The sequence below is a fragment of the Equus asinus genome, chromosome 22 (genome assembly GCF_041296235.1).
Source record: "Equus asinus isolate D_3611 breed Donkey chromosome 22, EquAss-T2T_v2, whole genome shotgun sequence".
In the NCBI taxonomy this organism is placed as follows: Eukaryota; Metazoa; Chordata; class Mammalia; order Perissodactyla; family Equidae; genus Equus; species Equus asinus.
The window spans coordinates 34,835,765-34,855,835 of NC_091811.1; the positions used below are offsets into that span (position 1 = coordinate 34,835,765).

The following is a 20,071-nucleotide window of genomic DNA, read 5'->3' on the forward strand; positions in this document are numbered from 1 at the left end:
TTTATAACTGGAAGTTTGTACATTTTGACCACCTTCACCCATTTCCCCCACCCCACCCCCACCTGACTTATAAATGTTGGCAACTACCTCAGAAATTTTACAATGCCATGGGAACCAAACAAATCATGCCTGGATTCAGAATTTGGCTTGTTGTTTGAAATCTCTGCAATGTACACTGCCTAATAAATATCAGAAACAAAATTCAGTGATATTTAGAAACAGAGGCAAAAACAGCAGATGGGGTAAAATGATGCAAAAAGGAGAACTCAATCTTTCTTTGTTACCATCATAGGACTCACGTTGAGCATTTGGAAAAGAAGAAAGAAGTGTCTTCTATAATAAAAACAGTGACACGCACAATGACTTGTTACACTAAAATGGATGTCATTAAGAACTGAACTTCTTGGTGATGGTTATCCTCCAACTCTCCCAAAGAATTCTTGGCAGAGCCTTCGAAACCCCCCTGGGTGCACTGGAGAAGAAATAAGCAGACTGAAGCAAATGTTCTCCTCTTTGAAAACAAGAATGAACACTAAGATACCAATCCTCTGTTCTGTGTGGAGGAAACAGAGAACAAAGGACCTCTTATTCAAAGGAAGACAAATAAGAGTAATAGGAAACAACCTCACAGTGCAGCATCTCACCAGCCCCCACAGAGCCAGCCTGCCCATTTCAAATGACCAAACACAGAAGCATACGAACCACAGACAATACCATCATTGACTTTACAACAGCCCTAGAAGGCTGACAAAAGCCACAGGGGAAGGAGCTTTTGGGCCAGTTAAAAAAGCGCTGTTAGGGGCTGGCCCCGTGGCATAGTGGTTAAACTTTGGTGAGCTCTGCTTGGGTGGCCAGGGTTCACATCCTGGGTGTGGACTTACACCACTCATCAGCCATGCGGTGGTGGCAACCCACATATAAAGTGGAAGAGGACTGGGACAGATGTTAGCTCAGGGTTAATCTTCCTTGGCAAAAATAAATAAATAAATAAAATAATAAATTTTTAAAAAATTTTTTAAATGCTATTAACCAGGACAGGTTCAGCTTGTTAACAGCTTGTAAGAGATGTCAAATTCCACTTCTTTTAATCCACAAAAGTGCTCATTTCCATCCAAAACCAAATACAGAACTTCACTTTACATCCTCAGCTTTTACCACTTTTAAAACGATCTAATTACTTCTGATCAGCTCACTGCCTTACAGCTGCCTTAGTCATCTCATAAATTATGAATGATAATCAGTTTTATTTTTAGAATAATATTCAGGCTGAAAATGCATTCTAAAACAACCGGAAAGCTCACATTACAGTGACGCATAAGGCATGAAGGACAACATGTCACTGTAATTTTCAGGCTAGTCTAGCAATGCTACTCTGGAATATGCCAATAAAATGACAAATTTGGGGGAAAAAAAAAAACCCGACTTTCTTCTGTGGCTATTTAATCCAAGTAAGTTAACTTAAAACCCTCTCCTAAGAGCAAGAAAATAAGCTTATTTAAAGGAATACATTCCAGCTAAATTGCTTTGATCCTTGAACCCCATTTCTCTCCTTTTATCCTCTAGACTCAGCAGGATGTTGGGCAAATTTGACATGCAGGCCAATTTTGTCAATTTCTGGCCTATTTTGTAAAAAAAGTTTTAATGAAACATAGTCACAGGATTCTTTTACCTTCAATGATGGCACAGTGCACTAACTATGTCAGAAATCTGATGGCCCTCAAGCCAAAAATATTTATTATCTAGCCCGTTACAAAACATTGTCAAGGGGGCCAGCCCAGTTGTGCAGCAGTTAAGTTCACATGCTCCACTTCAGTGGCCATAGTTGGCCAGTTTGGATCCCAGGTGTGGACACAGCACCACTTATCAAGCCATGCTGTGGCAGGCATCCCACATATAAAATAGAGGACAATGGGCATGGATGTTATCTCAGAGCCAGTCTTCTTCAGCAAAAAGATGAGGATTGGTGGTGGATCTTAGCTCAGGGCTAATCTTCCTCAAAAAAGGAAAAAAAAAAATTGCCATTAAAAAAAAAATTGCCAGGCCAGCTCTGTGGCTGACTGGTTAAGTTCGAGCACTCTGCTTCAGTGACCCAGGGTTTCGCCAGTTCAGATCCTGGGCGCAGACATGGCACTGCTCATCAGACAGGCCATGCTGAGGCAGCGTCCCACATGCCACAACTGGAAGGACCCACAACTAAAAAAACATTCAATTATGTACCAGGGGGCTTTGGGGAGAAAAAAGAAAAAAGAAAATCTTTAAGAAAAAAAAAACTGCCAATCCCTCTAGACTGTTCAGACAAGAACTCTGACTAGAGTACTCACAGTTAAATCTCCAACCATCGCACAGTGCCTGGCACACACAACAGTAAAGGTTTTCTTACCTACTGAGAAAAAGGTTTGGCTGATTTCAGATGAACTCCCTAATGAATGACAGATTCATTCTCAGAAGATGGCCGGGATTTAAAGGGAGTGAAATTCTACCATAAACTTTTATGACATGAATGGTTTCACAGTATTCTTGCACAATGAAGCACTTGTGATTTTGCTTCAGTTACTAGCTTTTCTTAGGGGATGGCGGGGAGATCCTGGGCTAAGAAAATTCTGGAACCATATCAATATAGTAAGACAAATTTAATGCAAATTTTCATCTAAGACTATTAATAAAGGTTTCTTATTAAAGGGGAAGGTAAGACACAAAACAAGAACAGAAAGATGAGAGTAGGTGAAAATGGAGAGGAGGCAGGGTGGGTAGAAATGGTGAGTTTTTTATACTCACTGAATTCTGGATACATCTTAAATATTGCAAAGGCAACAGAGCTCTTGGTATTTTGTAAATGACTGAACCAATAATTTGCATGGTTCTTTAAAAGTAACGGAAAAGTTCATCCTCCCAGCTGCTATTTCTATCATTAGCTAATCAATTCTATCATTAGTTAACCAACAAGAAGCTGCCCACACATGATCATTATACCTTTAAGGAGGTCTAAGCTCTACAACAACTTTTCCTGCCACAAAACCAAGACAATGGAATATATACAACTTTATTTCAATGACACATCATATTTTATTTCAATCTACATAATATTTTAAAAACAAGACTATGGCTTTGCCTCATATCAAACAACTGTAGGGTGATTTTTCTTTCCTTCCCTTGTTCCTCTGTCTTCCTCATCTGCTTTATTATTCTTAGTATTTTGCCTTTTTATTCACCCAGTGAACATTAGCTGCACCAGCACAGTAGCTCAGGCACTGCACTGAGTAAACACAGGAGATACCAGATGTGTATAGCACAGCCCTTGCTTCTCCAGCAAGCTCACCGTCGGCCATGGACAGGCAGCAGCTGCTCTGACCAAGTGTTATTCATTCATTTAACCTCATATTTTTTGAGCTATTTATTATGTACCTGCATTGTCACAGGCTCAAAGGAACCTCAGGGAACAAAACAAGTCCTGTTCTCTTAGTAAGGGGAAACAGTAAAAAGAAACAAATGGATAAATAGATGTCAGGAGGTAATTAGTGCTATGAAGAAAATGAAAGCAGCTTTAAAAGGATAGAGTGGGAAACAGAACGCTTCTTTTAAATACAAGGGTTAGTTAGGAAAGGCCTCCCTGATGAAGCAACATTTGAGCAGAAGGTAGGCCATGTAGCTATCTAGGGGCAAAGTATTCCCAACAGAGGAAGCAAGTGCAAAGGCCCTGAGGTGGGAACATGCTTGGCATGTTCAAGAAACCGCAAAGAGCCCAACGTGGCAAGAATGCAGGAAATGTGGGAGCGGTAGGAGAAAGTCATACAGGCACTGTGGCTGCTGCAGTAGGAAAAATGGATGGGCCAAGAGAACCAGTTCCTCCAGTGTATACTGACCCACGTTCCAATTCTCCATGAATTCTGGCTCTGTACAACCGAGATTGTACCATCTTTCTTATTTCCCCAGGAATCTTCACCATAAGTGCTGCTGGCAATTAAAGTAATCCCAGCTTCTCTCTCTATTCCACGCAATCTGAAGGAGCCATGAAGAATAATGCCAGAACCATGGCTAACTTCCTTTCATTTCTCGCTGTTTTAAAAGAATGAAGGAGCAAAGGAGAAGGGAGAGAAGGATAGTTTCACTGGTGGTAAAATAAGAGACTCTGGGTCATATGGAGCTTTCTCCTTGAGCCTCCACACTTCCCCCTCTGCATCAGTGACTCTCACCCTTGGCTGCACAGTGGATCCAACTGCGGAGGTTTTTAACCCCCCTCAACTGGACCCCATTCCGGAACTGAACCAGAATCTTGGAGAGATGAGGTGAGGGGGTTGGTTGGTTGTTTTGTTTTGTTTTAAGTTACCCAAGTGATTCTAACTGTGCCCTCAGGGATGAGAGCCATACCACACCATCTCCCTTGAAGATTTCCTCACCGTGAAGAGCAATACTTCCCAACATTGGCTGCTGAGTTGATTTACCTGGGAAGATTGTGTTTTTTAGAAAAATACCACTGCCCATGCCCTACCTAAGATCAATGAAAAAGACACTCAAGAGTGGGGGTCCATACAGAGGAAGGGCTGAGAACCACTGACAAGAGATACAAGTCTCGTGAATTTTGAATTCTTACTAAAATCCACGTACTCTTTTGCAATCGTATGACCTTGGTTATCCCAAACTGAACATATCTAAAATGGAACACACAACACTTCCTTCAAAACTGGGGTCCTATTTCTGATATTCATATTATTTTCTTTATTTTGAGGAAGATTAGCCCTGAGCTAACTGCTGCCAATCCTCCTCTTTTTGCTGAGGAAGACTGGCCCTGAGCTAACATCCGTGCCCATCTTCCTCTACTTTATATGTGGGATGCCTACCACAGCATGGCGTGCCAAGCGGTGCCATGTCCGCATCCAGGATCCGAACAGGTGAACCCTGGGCCACCAAAGCGGAACATGTGCACTTAACTGCTGCACCACCGGGCCGGCCCCTTATAATACTCTCTACTTCTTTACTTCTTAATTCTTATTTTTAAAATGCTGCTGTAAAGAAGAAAAGCAAAAGGAAAAGGAAAAAATTTCCAACTACAACCCTGGCAACCACATTCCCACTTGCCAGAGATGATCTCTGCTACAAATTCACTGTGCATTTTTCTTATATTTTCTTTGCATCTTTATTATCTTTGAGGCCATTTATCATTCTCACAACATTCTCCCAACCCTCAGTTTCCCGTGTCAATCACTGAATTGAGACACTTGTGCTTATAAGTATTTCTTTAATAAATCTGATTCCTCAATTTCTCCTACCCTCTCGGTAGCAAATACCTAGTGTCTCTTCCTCATAATCCCTCATGAACATAATCACATGCTTGATCATGCCCTTCAACGCCCATGGACAGCTAAATGGCTACAAATTCAAGTCCAAATATTGTAACCCAAAAATCAAGAAGCCCAAGTATGGCACTAACCTCCTTTTTCAATTCCACCTCTCACTAAAGTTCTGCATAAACCTTTTACTTATCGCTTTTACTTATCGTTTAGCAATGCATTCAGCTGCAAGTAAGTAAAAAACAAAGAGGAGTTGGTTTTCTCCCACAGCAAGTGGGGAGGAGCCAAGCCTGGCAGCATCCCATAGTATCAAGGCTCTGTGATGTTCTTGACCCTCTCCTCACAGTGAAAAGAAGGCTGCTATAGCTGTAGCTTCAGCTTTAATGACCTAATCAAGGTCCAAAGAAAGAGGAGGAAAAGGACCATACTAGCCACATCTGTTCCCTTGAACACAAAAGCAAAATTTTCCCAAAAATTCCCTTATGCCTTCTTGGTTAGAAATGTGTCACATTGATCTCTCTCGCTGCAAGGGAGGCTGGGAATGTAAGTTTGTCACCCAGGGCTAGTCAGAGAATTGCAAACAAAATCAGGGTTCTGTTAACAAGGAACACAGGTAGGGCTGTATTTTGGGTACACATGACCCCGAACACTTACCAGCCCTCAGGCATTCTTCTTTACATGCTTTTGTCTAACAAGGAAGGAGGGATGGGAGGACTAAAACTTCCCACCCTCCCCTCTTGGGCCTCCTGTCATTTCCTCCACTTGTCACAGTGGACATGCGGTGCCTCCAGTTTATCCAAACTCCCTTATTTCTTCCTCCAGCAGTAAGTGTGGAACTGTAGTTCTGACCCAGAAACCTGGTGGTAGTCTCAGCTTTTCAAACTGCCTCGCGCCTGCTTTACTCACTGCTCATAGAACCCCTCTATCTAGACAGCTAATCCTCCAAAACGCTTGGTTTGGCTCTAAAAAATCCTTTTAATTGACTTGAACAATTGGGAACGGAAGTCATTTCTCTTTATTATGTTGACTTAACTCTCGTTTAGCGCAGTAAGGATTATATATACATATCAAATATGTCTGGTTAATTCTGTTCTAAACTTCACTAAATTTGGATTGATCATCATGGTTATGGTTATCTCAACATAATAGACTGCTACAGTTTTTATAAAAAACATTTATACTTACTATATTTCATAAAAACGTTTTTGTTGTTGTTTTTATTACAAACCCTTAAAGAATCAACTTTAAGAATGATTATGGCCCAATACATCATTTTTACCTTTCTGAACTCTCTCCTTAAAATACTTCTAGGACCATCCATAGAGACACCCTGGCCCTGAGAGATCAAGTTAGTAATGGCAAAGCAGAGATATAGAATAAGGTGTTTTTATGCTCGACTTAGTGCCCTTGTAATTATAACATGTTAATACTAGTTAAGTTACTAGAAATTGAGTATAAGTTATTAAATTACCAGGTATTAGCTCTATTTCAGTAAACTACTATACCCTTTTATAAGACATGTGATTTCTTTTCTTTTCTTTTTTTTAAAGGCTAATCCTTTTTTTTTTCCTCCACAAATCCCCCCACTACATAGTTGCATATTTTTTTTAGTTGTGGGTCCTTCTGGTTGTGGCATGTGGGACGTCCCCTCAGCATGGCCTGATGAGCAGTGCCGGCAAAACCCTGGGCCACTGAAGCAGAGCACGAGAACTTGACCACTCGACCATGGGCCGGCCCTGACACGTGATTTCTTAATGATATGAATAGTAACCTTCTAACTTTCTAATTTGTACTTAGGGATTGCCCTATACACAGTAGTTTACAGTAATGCACAATTGGGCAGCTTCCGAATTTCATCAAGAACTCTAATTTCCTTTATTTGAAAAAATGTCTGCAATTCTGGAAACTCAAAATACCAGCTTTTAACCTGAGCTCAAAGAGAAATTACCTAAGTATACTAAATCTAAACAATTAGGGTGATACAGTTGAACGAAGTTCAAAAGTAAACAAACGATGTTAACTGAAGGTGTGTGACTGGTTTTGAGTAGACATGAAATGTAAGTCTGAGAGAAAAAAGTCATTGGCATAAAAGAAACAAATTTTATAAATAATTTTTATCAGTGTTCTATAGAAATTATTTTCTTTTTCTACATTTCCTTTCCAAAGATGGCTAAAAATAACAGTATTTGTAAAATGATACTTTCTCCTGCGTAATTAATCTCTTGCCAATGCTCCATGCTCTCTGATGACTTCAAAGTCAGGATGGTTCATACCAAATGCTTGTGGAAGAATTCGGAAGGCCACAATGACTGGCTTGTGAAATGACAAGAAATACTGACAGAAACAGGGCATATGAAAAACCAGAATTTCCTAACTCAAATTGCGTAGTTGGGTTAACCATTTGGTTTGAAATGGGAAAGCCCATAGCAGGCTAGTACAAGTCGGTTGAGAGCATCTGAGGACAGTGTCAGCCTCCATTCAGACAGCTTCTGCTCACCACTCAATGGTGCATCTATACTTGACTGCACTGGCCTCAGTACTTACACTTTCAAAGACTATCTCTGCACTGCGACTGTATCAGAAGTTGCATAACTTTGTTCTACAATGAGCACATTTTTCTTACTCTATTTGGAAAGCCTTTGCCGCTACATTCATGATCTTTTAGTGACACTCTTAAAATCTAATGGGGAGGTAGGAAGAGGAGAATTACAGATTTGGAGTGTCACGTTCTGTGGAGATCTATAAAACAGGGGGAATTGGAAGAAACAGATAGCCGACCTCTTTGAAACAAAGATACTGGCGTTCACACAAAGATTCTATAGGATTCTCCAGTAATAAGGCATCTCATTGCTGATCCCTGTGGGGAAACTGCATCCTCACTTAAAAACGACCACGTCAAAATGGGGGAGGAGAGGCAATATGAAAACCATCCAAGAGAGACCCAAAAGGCAGTTTAAAAGTTATAAATGGGGTAAATCAAGGAGATAGAAAAATATGTCAAAGATAGTCCTATAAAACCCAACACTTTTCTCTCACAAATTACCAATTTGTTTTCATTTGCTGTATCACATATGCCCTCTAAATACCACCACCATTACTACACATGTTTTGCTACGTAAATGCGTGAGTGTGGAATGTCAATATACCTCCCCTTTAACACCTAATATGTAGAAATCTAAATTAATAAAGAGATTATTTACATTATGAATTCATTCTTCACTTTGCAAAAATTCTTCTTTATGTATAAAAGTAGAAAGGTCTTTAGGGGAAAATTGTGTTTATCTATATCCTTTGAGGAAGGTACCTACCGTATAAAATGACCCCGAGTAGGAGTCCCTTTTATCTCATTTTTTCTAGGACCCATATCTCAATATTAATCCTCAAAACCCATTAGAGCTTAGTCTTCATAGACTAGCAGAACAGAGTAGATCAGCTCTAGGGCTACAGAAGATATCTTTAAAGGACCAGGAATATTATGGACAAATAAAATTCACAACCTTATTTTAGTGAGGAAATTACTCTATTCTGTTATATTCTGGTTTTTAAAAAATCCTGAGAGCAGACACCTTTTCCTCAATTTATCTTGGAATTCCCAATTCGTGGCACAGTCCCGGGCACATAGTAAGAGCTGGGGAGGTGTGAAATTGATGAGTCAAGTTTCACTCCCTCTCTGAACCCCGCCAGGCTGTGAGATCATTAGGACACTCTGTGCAATGGATGACAATTCACGGTGACTGAAACAGGCAGCAGGAAAGGAGAAGGAGGCAGAAAGAGGAGAAGCAAAAACCTCCATGGTTGGGGTGGGGAGAGAGGTGGAGAGAATGACGTACAGAGAAAATAACAAAATACTTTACATTTGTATTTTTACGATTTTCAAAATACATTTAGAAGATTCTTTCTCATTTGCTCCTCACTATTCCTCTGTGAAGTATGGGATTATTTATTACATAAACCTCATAATTTAGACAGAAAAGAAGGAAATACAACACTGTTACTTTGAAATGTTAGGTGCTGCTTAAAAAGAAAAATCATCAGTTTAACTTTCCACAAGGACAGCGAAGGGTTACACTTATTATACAATCAGATAAACCTCTAGGTGAATATTCACAAGTTGATTATTCTCCAAGAAAAATTTATGATTCATGAAACAAAATAAGCAATTAACTGCCAGGTAATTTTAGATGTGATCAATCTACGACTGTTCCCCAAATGATTTTTCCCCCTAGGAGTGAAATTTAAAATGCGTGGCAGCATATCTAAACTACTGTATAAACCAGTGAAAATTGCCCTAAATCTCAACAAGAAATAGATTTATTAGGTTGAACTGTTGTTTCATTTAACCTCTGGCAAATAACTTACCTTAAAAGTCCCCACCACCTCTTCTGATCCTGTTTCTCCGCTGCATTCCGCGGAGCATCCATTATTGCAGTCCTTAAAAAAGAAGTAAATCCATTAAGTAAAACCAGGTGAGTAACCGGGGCCTGGAGGAATCAATATGACTCACCATTACAGCCTCTGCTCCGCTCCCGTCCGCAGGCGAACAGGAAAAGGAGGATCAAGCCCCAGGCGCGAGCGCCCAGCGAGAGCGTCCTGGGAGCGCTGCCCTTCACTTTCTGCCCTGCCTGAGGTCGCGGCCGTTTTTGTCCTTCACCGCCTGCTTAGGGCAGACTGGTTAAATTCCAGGTTCGCCCTACCGAGCCGGGGCTCACCAGCAAAGAACAAGAAAGTAATTGTCTCCCTTACGTCCCGAGTAAATAGTCTCGACTAGGATTTTAAACCGTTTATAGAAAAATCTCCTGGGCGCGCTCAGCCTCGTGGTCTTGTCAATCACTGGCGCACAATAGCAAGCCTGGAAAAGGGATGGGGACGAGAGTGAACCATTTTCTCCACGGGCAGGGTCCTCCGACGCAGGCGCGTGGGCACCAAACCTCACACATTAAGGACAAAACCTCATGGAATTAGGGGATAATTTAAAAGATACTTGAGGACACAATGGATGCGGGGCGAATTGGAAAAAGGTGCAAAGATTAAAAAGAAAAAACCCAAAACCAAAAAAGCCTAATCCACTAAATAGCTACGAGAGAAAGGGAGGAAAGGGATCCAAAGAGGCAGAATGCTGCGGTCAAAATATTTTGGGGTGGCGAAGACACGCGGGATGTGGACGTCGGTTCTGGAGCCCAGAAATTCCGCTCCCGCCTCCTCCCCCAAAGCAGCGTCCATGGCTACCCTCCCGCTCCCCATGGCTGTCCGCGCCGCGCTCCGGAGCGGGTCCCCCGCGGGGCGTTAGACCTGGCCGGCAGGGGCCTCTCCGAGGCGAGGTTCGCAGGATGGGACTCAAGATTTCGGGCAGGGCTAGGGGAAGAGGGGACGCCTCGCTGGAGACGGAACGGCGGTGCGGGGCGAAGCACGACGGTGCAGGAAACGGCAGCAATGCGCCCGGCCGAGCCCGCGGGCTTCGGAGACCTGGGGTCCAATCCGTTCCCCCCTTCCGCAGACCCCCGGGGGCGAGGTACCTGGCGGGCGAAGGCCGCGGCGGCGCGGGGCGGGCTGGCCATGGGGAGGCTCCCGGAGCGCGGGGCTGCGGAGAGCGGCGGCGGCACGCAGCGCACGGCTGGACCCGAATGCAGGCGGCACGGACGCGGCGGCGCGGGCTGCCACCGCCCGGGGCCCCGCGCCAGGGCCAGGCGCAGGGAACCACGTAGCCCCTCCAGCATCTCTGGGGGAGGAGCCTCCACCCTGTCTGGGCCCTCTCGTTCTTCAGTCGGGAAAATCAAAGCCCTAGTCGTGCCAGCCAGGCTCGGGCTGGGGCACGAGAGTGCGCGCCACGAGCGAGCGCCTTTCCCAGCGCAGGCACTTCGCGAGCATCCTTATTTAGCAAACAACCCCTGGGCCCGGAAACGCCCCTCCGGGTTAGCGAAGGCAACCTCGGGGAAATCAATTTACATTAGGGTAGATCTTCCGCCGACAAATCGACAAAAGGCAGTTTCTGCCCGCGGACAGTTTGCAGCCTGGATTGGCAGTGCTTCATGGGCTCTTGTCTGCCACCGACTCCCACGTGCAAACTGAAGGGGAAGATCGCGAGTCTGGGTTTTAGATTTCTTTGCGCCACCTCCCCAAGTCGGATTTGTAACTCGGGGTGTTGAGGGGCTACCAGGCTCACATTCCCTGAGAGCTATTTCTGCTCAAAGACCTCGATGGCTCTTAGACGCACCCATTCATCATTTTCAGGCAAAAACAGACCATCAAGATCTCCCAATGGAACTCTTTCGACAGTTTTATGATGTAGGCCTGTGATAGCAACATTTACAAAGAGTGCTGGGAAGGGGACGTTTGAACTACTACCCAGGTTAGAAAGGGAAAAGGAAGATTGGAAGAGCTATTGTCTCTGCTGGCGTGATCTCCCGGGGCAATGTCAGCCTAAATATGAGCCTTCTCCGCTTTCAAGTTAATAGGAAGTGGAGACTTGAGCTGGCTGGATCTTGGAAAAGGGGAAGGGCGGTTTATGCTGGATAAGAGCGGTTAAATCTGGTCTGGTTTTAGCCTTGATTTCATACGGCCCTAAAGACAATATAGCTCTAATCTTATCAACTCAGAAACAACATTCACTTCTCACTTCCTCCCTCCCCTGCATACAAGGCATAGAAAAGCCTCTTATACTGGGGTGGAGTCCTAAATCTCCAGACATACAGTCCAGACGTGTCACATGCCATCAAAGAGAGGCCAGTGTCGCTGGCAACTCAGACTCTTTTTAAAGAAATTTAAAATCAAATTTTAAAATTGAAAAAAAAAGACAGACTAAGTAAACTCTAGAGGTGCTCTAGAGGTGCTAGTTTGAGTTTGAGACCCTTGCCCAAAGTTAAGAATAAGAAACCCTTAGTTGAAGAATTAGAAACTTTCTGTTGGAAAGGTTGTCTACACCAGACAGTCATACAAACCTTTTATGGTTTTAAAAGTAGCCTCTCACAACTCCAGTTTTCTTGCTATTTTAAATGTTACCGGTAAATCCTCCCTTTTCAGTCAAGAAAGCATATATAATACAAGAATGATGTTATTAAAGAATGACCACAGTGTCACCTGCTCCTTTCCTCTCTTTCAGAGCCAAACTGTGTGAAAATGCCATCTGTATTAACTGCTTCTATTTCCACCCCCTTCAAGTGACTATAATTTGACGTCTGTCCAATTATTCTACCTAAACAAGATTCCTAATAGTTTGTTTTGCTCAACCCAATGGTTTTGCTTCCTGTGCATTTTCATGGCTGCACCTATATGCTGATGACACCCAAATATTTATTTTTTTCAGTTCACTTCTCTCCTGAGCAGTAAGTGCTTATAGTCAAATATCTATCTAAACTATCTATTATGTATTATTCTGTATGTGACATTTGTGAAGGCACTGGGCTGGGCTACATGCTGGAGATGCAATGTCAGCATACCTCCATCCTATTATCCTGCATTGCCTCCAGCCAGATAGAAAAATGTTACTTGTGTTAAAAAGTGTTAATTAATCCTACAAATGTAAAATTGCAATGTAACAAGTGCTCCGTGTGCTTTAAGAGCTTCTAGTAATGGCATGTAACTAACTCAGAAAGGCCTGGAAGGGCTTTCCAGCAAGAGATCCTTGAGCAGAGATCTGGAGGATAAAAAAATTTGCTAAAGGAGGAAGGGATGAAGAACATCCAGGATGAAAGTGAGTTCCAGGGTCAGAGGACATCTCTGAGAAGGGAAGGAGTGGTGCTTACAGGGGACTAAAAGAGAGCCAGGGGCTGGAGAAGAGACAAGAGGAGAGAGCTGGGGCCAGGGTGAGACTGTGAGGGTGGGCAACCAGCCAACGATGTAGTGTCTTAAAGAGAGAGTTAAAGGATAAGCTTCCCCCAAAAAGTAAAAGCATGGCTGTCCTATGGATATAAAATGAACTTGTAGAGTTTATTTAACTCATTTAAGGAAGTTACCAGGCAAATGTTAAAACTGGTTCAAAGAACAGACACATTTCTGGGTCAGGAATAGTGCAATGAATTTGCAAATGGACATAAAACTGGCTTCTTCCACAGTACGGGAGAGAACTGAATCCTGATCTTCAGAATTTATTTACCTGTCTACAGACAAGAATTATTTTGCATATCTATCATTTATCTGTAAAATAATTCAAAAACGGGGGGCCGGCCCGTGGCCAGGTGGTTAAGTTCGAGCCCTCTGCTTCAGCGGCCCAGGGTTTCACCAGTTTGAATCCTGGGCGTGGACATGGCACCGCTCTTCAAGCCATGCTGAGGCAGCATCCCACATGCCACAACTAGAAGGACCCACAACTAAAAATACACATCTATGTACTGGGGGGCTTTGGGAGAAAAAGGAAAAATAAAATCTTTAAAAAAAAAAATGAAACAATGTAAAAACACAGTGAAAAGGCCCATGGAATCCTAAGAACAGGAAAAACATTTGAAAGGATTAGGTAGGGAATGAGGGTGGAGGGGTGACAGGATGGAAGGGCACTCTGCTGCAGTTTGGAGACTGGAGAAGGGCCCAGGTAGAAAGGAATGGATTTATGAGGATTTATTTCAGAATCCACGTATGAGATGACCCCATTAATAAGTCGGACTTGGCGGGTGGTAGGTGATACAGATGGAGAGAAGCGGCCAGATTGCTGCAATCTTTAGATGATAGGATATGAGAAGGAATAAGGAAGAGACAGGTGCCAAAGAGGACTCCTTGTATTCTGGCTTGCTCCTCTGGTTGGTGATATTCACCAAGAAAAATAGAACACTGAAAAATGATGTGGTTTGAGGGGACAAGCAGGCATCTAGTTTGTGACACATTGAGTCTCGAGGTGCTTCTGAAACTGGCTGTTAGAGATATGCCTATCTGAAGCTAAAATGAGAGCTCTGGATTAGAAATAAACATTTGATGAGTTACTGGCACACAGATGGTAACTGAAGCTACGGGTGTGAATGAGAAGGTCATATCTGTGCCTCAGCTTTCTCATCTGCAAAATGGGACAACAGCAACACTTCATGTTTGCCAATTGGGATAGGTTATAATAACCTATGTAACAAACGTAAATTACTTAGAATCTTGCCTGGTAAGTCTTAATCTCTCAATAAATGTAGATAATGATCATTTATCCTAGTTGGCAAACATTTTCTTAAAGGGCCAGAGTGTAAATATTTTAGGCTTTGAGGGCCGTGTGTTCTCTGCTGCAACTACTCAGATCTGACACTGTATCACAAAAGCAGCCGTAGATACTATGTAAAAGAATGAGCATGGCCGTGTTCCCATAAGACTGTATTTGCAAAAACAGCACAGAGTGGATATGCAGGTTGCTGACCCCTCCTCTATGCAGTTGCCTAGCTAGAAACAGAAGGGTGGTCCTTCAGACACAACCGCATGATCACCAATGTCTGTCCATTCTAGCTGCAAATATCCTGACAGTCGCCATTTCTCCAGTCATACTACAGCTCTCCAAGTAGTAAAGAGCTTTCCAGAAGGCTCTCTGCCTCCAGCCTTGCTTCCCTTTAAGCCATTCTTAGCATGGCAGTCAGAGAAATCGTCTCGAAATGCAGATCTGAACCCCTCTCTTCTTGGCTGAAAAATCTTCAAGGCTTTACATCATCCTTATGACAAAAGATTTTAGCAAGCTCCCCGACCCATCCCATATTCTGGCCCCTCCCCCTGACTCTCCAGCTCTCCTTTTGCTTCTCTCCCTCTCTGCAGCCACACATTTCACTTATTGCAGTCCTTCCTTGTGACGTCAGGCCTTCTCACAGCTGGCCCTCCCCTGAAACCCTCCCCGCCATTGCCAGGCTCTCTCATCCATCCTTTCTCCGTTTACACATCACTTCCTCGGGGAGACAACCCTGGATCCTATCTAGGCTATGGTGGGTCCCTCTGCTGTTTATTTCCATAGAATTCTTTCCACTTCAAAGTAACCGTCATGCTTTATTCTAATTATTTGGTTAATATTGCTCTAACTTTTATGATGGGAAAGTGTACCTATTTTGTTCACTTGGCGATCTGCCCTCACCCATTGCCAGGCACACAGCTGAGAACTAACAACGACCTGTTCAATCGCAGCTCTCTCATTTTTGTAAAAATATATATTTAATATACTTTGGAATTTTAACCACCAAAGCTTACAATATAATAGATTAAAAAAGTCCCCAGAGCCCGCTCTATCCGTAGATACAGGCTCCTTTCTCCACCGAATGGCTCTCCCTCAGCCTGAGTCTTTCTCTTTCCTTTTCCTTTGTTCTCGTCATTCCCCCATCCTTCTCTTCCTTTAACCAGCCACCATATGGGCTTTCAATGTATTATGACTGTTAAGTGCTTTCCAACAGAACATTCTGTGATGATGGAAATGGTCTGTGTCTGCACCAAGCCACATGTGGCTATTGAGCATTTGAAATGTGGTTAGCGTGTGTAAGGAACTGAACTGTTCATTTTGCTTAATTGTAATTAATTTTCATTTACATTTAAATAGCCACGTGTGGCTCTGGTGTAGCGCAGGTTTGGGCATCGTCATATGTTTGCTCATAGTTGAGAGCTGGTACCTGGCTTGATCACTTATCAATTCTATGAGTTTTGGCAAATTACTAACTTCTTTGGAGTCTCACATTTAAAACTCAGAGTAGGTAATAAGGCAGTGATGAGATCCAACATGAAGCTGTGTATAAAGCACTCAGCAGTACTTAGCATCTCATAATTGCTTAATAAATGTTAGCTATTATTATATTTCTGTTTACATAATTTAAAAAAAATCATGATTGTTTTTCACTTATATATAGCCCTTGGATTAGGTGTATTAATGATCAGAACAATAATATATGAGGAGAGACCTCAAAAATGAACATTTGGCATTTCAAGTGTTTTTTTTTTAAATGTAAACTCTGTAAAATACAAAGCTCAGTTTGGTTCATAAAACAAACTTCACACCTATTATTTACACGCTTTCTGGTTGGCCTTATGAAGATAAAGATGGATGAGGCACAGCTCCTGCCTACCCTGAGAATCCCCATGTTATGACTCTGGGAACGAAAGCCACAAAGAAATCTTGACAAAAGAATCCTCAGTTGGGCTTATTTAATGCCAGTTCCCCTTCAACCAAGTAAAATGAGCAATTCTCTGCGGTATGTTGATAGTTATTGTATCAGTTTCTTCGGACTGCTGTAACAAAGTACCATAAACTGGGTGGTTTCAAACCACAGAAACATTCTCTGGCAGTTCTGGAGGCTAGATGGGGGCAAGGCTATGCTTCCTTTGAAACCTGTGGGGAGGGGAGACTCCTTCCTTGCCTCTTCCAGCTTCTGGTAACCCCAGGTGGGTCTTGACTTGCCCCAGAAGCAGTTCAGTCACTAAAGGGAGATCACAGGTGTCCCCCTTTGTGTATCTGTTTCCTCCTCAAAAGACACCAGCCATATTGGATTAAGGGCTCCTCCTAATTCAGTTTGACCTCATTTTAACTTGATTACATCTGCAGAGACCCTATTTCCAAATAAGATCACATTCACAGGGACTGGGATTTGGGACTTCAACATATCTTTTGGGGGACACAATTCAACCCCAAGTAACTGTCAGCCTACAAAAACAGAAACCAGTTTAAGAGGCAAAACATTTATTTGGGGTCAAAGGACTACATTTGGGGAGCACAAATTCAGGTAGAAACCAGAAAGTGTCCTGATTATAGGAGAGGGGCTCAGAGTTTTTGTGGAGAAAAGGGAGGAAGATGAGGTAAATTGTATTAAAGAAGAGTTCATTGGTACTAGATAAGGCAAGGCTAGGTGTGTAATTCATGGATTGACTTGAGTTTCAGTCATCAGCCCAAAGGCTAGACTTGTCCTTCAGTAATTGGTTAGCAATTCAGTCATCAGCAAAGTCCAATCTCATCAGTCCTTACAAACAGGATGTTATTGTCCTTATTGACTTACTGGAGTGTTGGTGGTTTAGTCCAGTTTGGAAGATAAAGAAAACAAGGCAATTCCTCTGAAATGGCTGCTCTAGCTCTATTTTATGGCTCTACTCATGTCATCTTTCACATTTTTCCCTTTTGATCAAGATCTTTCTCTGAAAGCATCACTGTCAAACACTGGAAAGTATTGCTGATCCGCCATCAAAGCATTGTTGGCCCCTCATTGCCAGGAAGGCTCATTCCTGGTATGTCGTGTCCCACATAGGAAAGAAAGCAGTTTTCTTAGGAGCCTTTAGGTCACGTTTGAGCAACAAGACTGCTAGAGCAGAGGAAGCTTCTACCATCAAGTTCATGTCAGGGTAAACATCTTCTGCAGTTCCATGAAGTTTCACAAGCCTTAGTAATCATTTCAAAGTGCTGAGTGCCCATTATCTGAATGGTGTTTTTATAACATGAGCTATGCAGAGGAGACAAGGTTTTATAACAATGAGAATTCCTATAATAACAAACAAAATGCTGTATCCAAATTGGAGAATAGACCTAAACTGGGAGGCAATGCCTGGGGCAGTCAGCTAAAGAGATCCAAGAACCACAGGATGTCAGTAGGCACTGCCTGTAACCATTCAGCTTGTGCCTGGATTCTGTCTAGTGCTGTCTCTACCTTGCCAGAGGTGTTTACCCAAGTAAAACAAGAGATATTTACAACAGTTATAAATGTTACCTCTTAAATCTCTGGAGGTTTGATTGGTTAGGCAAGAAGTTCTAGACACTTAGCACAAGGAATTAGGGAGAAAATGGTGGAGAGATTGTTAATTAAATGTCCTACATAATTCTCTAGATTCATGTACAGGATGAGGCTTCTGATGACAAACCCAAGAGTTAGAAAGATTTTTTCTATTTTGTAAGAGATTGGGAGATGTAGATAGTAATATTGTCTTTCTAAGAAAGAGAGGAGAAAATCAGGTAGAGTTGTGTCATGTCTTACCCAGTTCAGTTTGATGATCTGAAAGTTTATTAGAAAAGTGTATTCTAGAGTAAGTGTCAGAATCCTTTCCATGAATCTCTCTGAAGATGAAACATTTTTGCAAAAGCATCAGGGTAAAACAATAACTATCTATAGATGACAAAAGACTTAACATCATAATGTAATTAACAAAGAAACGGTTATTTTTATGACACACATTTTTAAGATAGTGACTAGAATTATGACTGATAACATTATCCCAAGACATATCAGAATTTTATATAATTTTTAGAACACTTATATTAATAACATTGACCCACACAATAGAACCTAAGAAAGTTTATCATCATTTATTTGACAATGCTTCCCATGAGATTTTACATACCAAATAAGCCTAATTAGTTTACTATTTCCCTTTTTATAGGAAGAGAACAAATTTTCTTGAGGTGAGGTGTTCTAGGACCCTCTGGAAAATGTCAGTTATTTCCAGGTCAAAAAGACTTCATTTATAATTTGATTTGAGGAAATTTGTCAAAACTATCAAAATGTTTTAAAACACTTGATCAAATAGGGTCATAAGCCACTGTGAAACAATGCTTAGTTATCCATTTAACCAAAATGACAACGGAAGATGTTAAAAGCATACACAGAGAGTTAAACGTTGAAAAAACAAACCCCCCAAAAACCCCTTAGTACTCTTAATAGAGAGGCCTCAGCTTTTTTTAAAAAAAAACTTTTTTGTTTGTGTGTGAGGAAGACTGTTCCTGAGCTAACATCTGTGCCCATCTTCCTCTGTTTTTTTATGTGGGATGCCACCACAGTATGGCTTGATGAGTGATGTGTAGGTCTGCACCCAGGATCTGAACCCATGAACCCTGGGCCACCAAAATGGAGCACATGAACTTAACCACTACACCACTAGGCTGGCCCCATCAGCTTTCTGAACATAGGGAATTACTTTGATAAAACATAAAATCCCTGCCTTTTTGGTACACTACTCAAAGGTAAAGAAAAAAAACCTTCCACAATCTCTTTATTAAGAACAGAGTAGGGGGCCGCCTGGTGGTGCAGCAGTTCAGTGTGCACATTCTGCTTCTCGGAGGCCTGGGGTTCATCAGTTCAGGTCCTAGGTGCAAACATGGCACCGCTTAGTAAAATCCATGCTGTGGTAGGCGTCCCATGTATAAAGTAGAGGAAGATGGGCATGGATATTAGCTCAGGGCCAGTCTTCCTCAGCAAAAAGAGGAGGATTGGCAGTAGTTAGCTCAGGGCTAATCTTCCTCAAAAAAAAAAAAAAAAAAGGACACAGTAAAAGTCCAAGAAAACTGTCCTTTTAAGAGAGAGAAAACCAAATTCTAATTTTTTTTTGAGGGAGATTAGCCCTGAGCTAACATCTGCTGCCAATCCTCCTCTTTTTGCTAAGGAAGCTTGGCCCTGAGCTAACATCCATGCCCATCTTCCTCTACTTTATCTGTGGGATGCCTACCACAGCATGGCTTGACAAGCGGTGCCATGTCCACACCCGGGATCCCAACTGGCAAACCCCAGACCACCGAAGTGGAATGTGCGCACTTAACCCCTGCACCTCTGGGCCAGCCCCCCAAATTCTAATTTTGCACATCTTACTTTTGATACAAAAACTCACTTACTTATTAAGTTCATTTCAATCTTAGCCAGCTTGACCATGCATGAAACTCTTTTCTCAGTGTTCCTCTTCTGCAAACCTTCTATAACTTTACTTTTTTACATCTGGAATTTGTTCTTTCCTGTTTCCTATAATCACTTTTACTTTAGGACAAATTTACTTTCTTAACAAAAACATATCCATTCCTTATATCTTCATTTACTGAAAACATGCATTTTCTCATAGCATAAAATTTTTTTAATGTGGTAAAAGACATATTTACTAATAGACTCAAACATTTT

At 42.1% G+C, this 20,071-nt stretch overlaps 1 protein-coding gene across 7 annotated transcripts in view; it reads right to left on the reverse strand.

Moving 5' to 3' along the window:
- Window positions 1-20,071, reverse strand: part of BCAT1 (branched chain amino acid transaminase 1) — a 108,832-nt gene that overhangs the window by 60,484 nt on the left and 28,277 nt on the right. For 2 of the 7 annotated variants that reach the window (XM_014832424.3, XM_070494239.1), the window contains exon 2: window positions 9,645-9,716. In XM_014832424.3, coding sequence (XP_014687910.1) covers window positions 9,645-9,716 — 72 coding nt within the window. Of the gene's footprint in view, window positions 1-9,644; window positions 9,717-9,789; window positions 10,111-10,798; window positions 11,138-20,071 lie in introns of those variants that run through there. The other 5 variants (XM_014832422.3, XM_014832423.3, XM_070494236.1 and 2 more) reach the window with 5 other exon arrangements.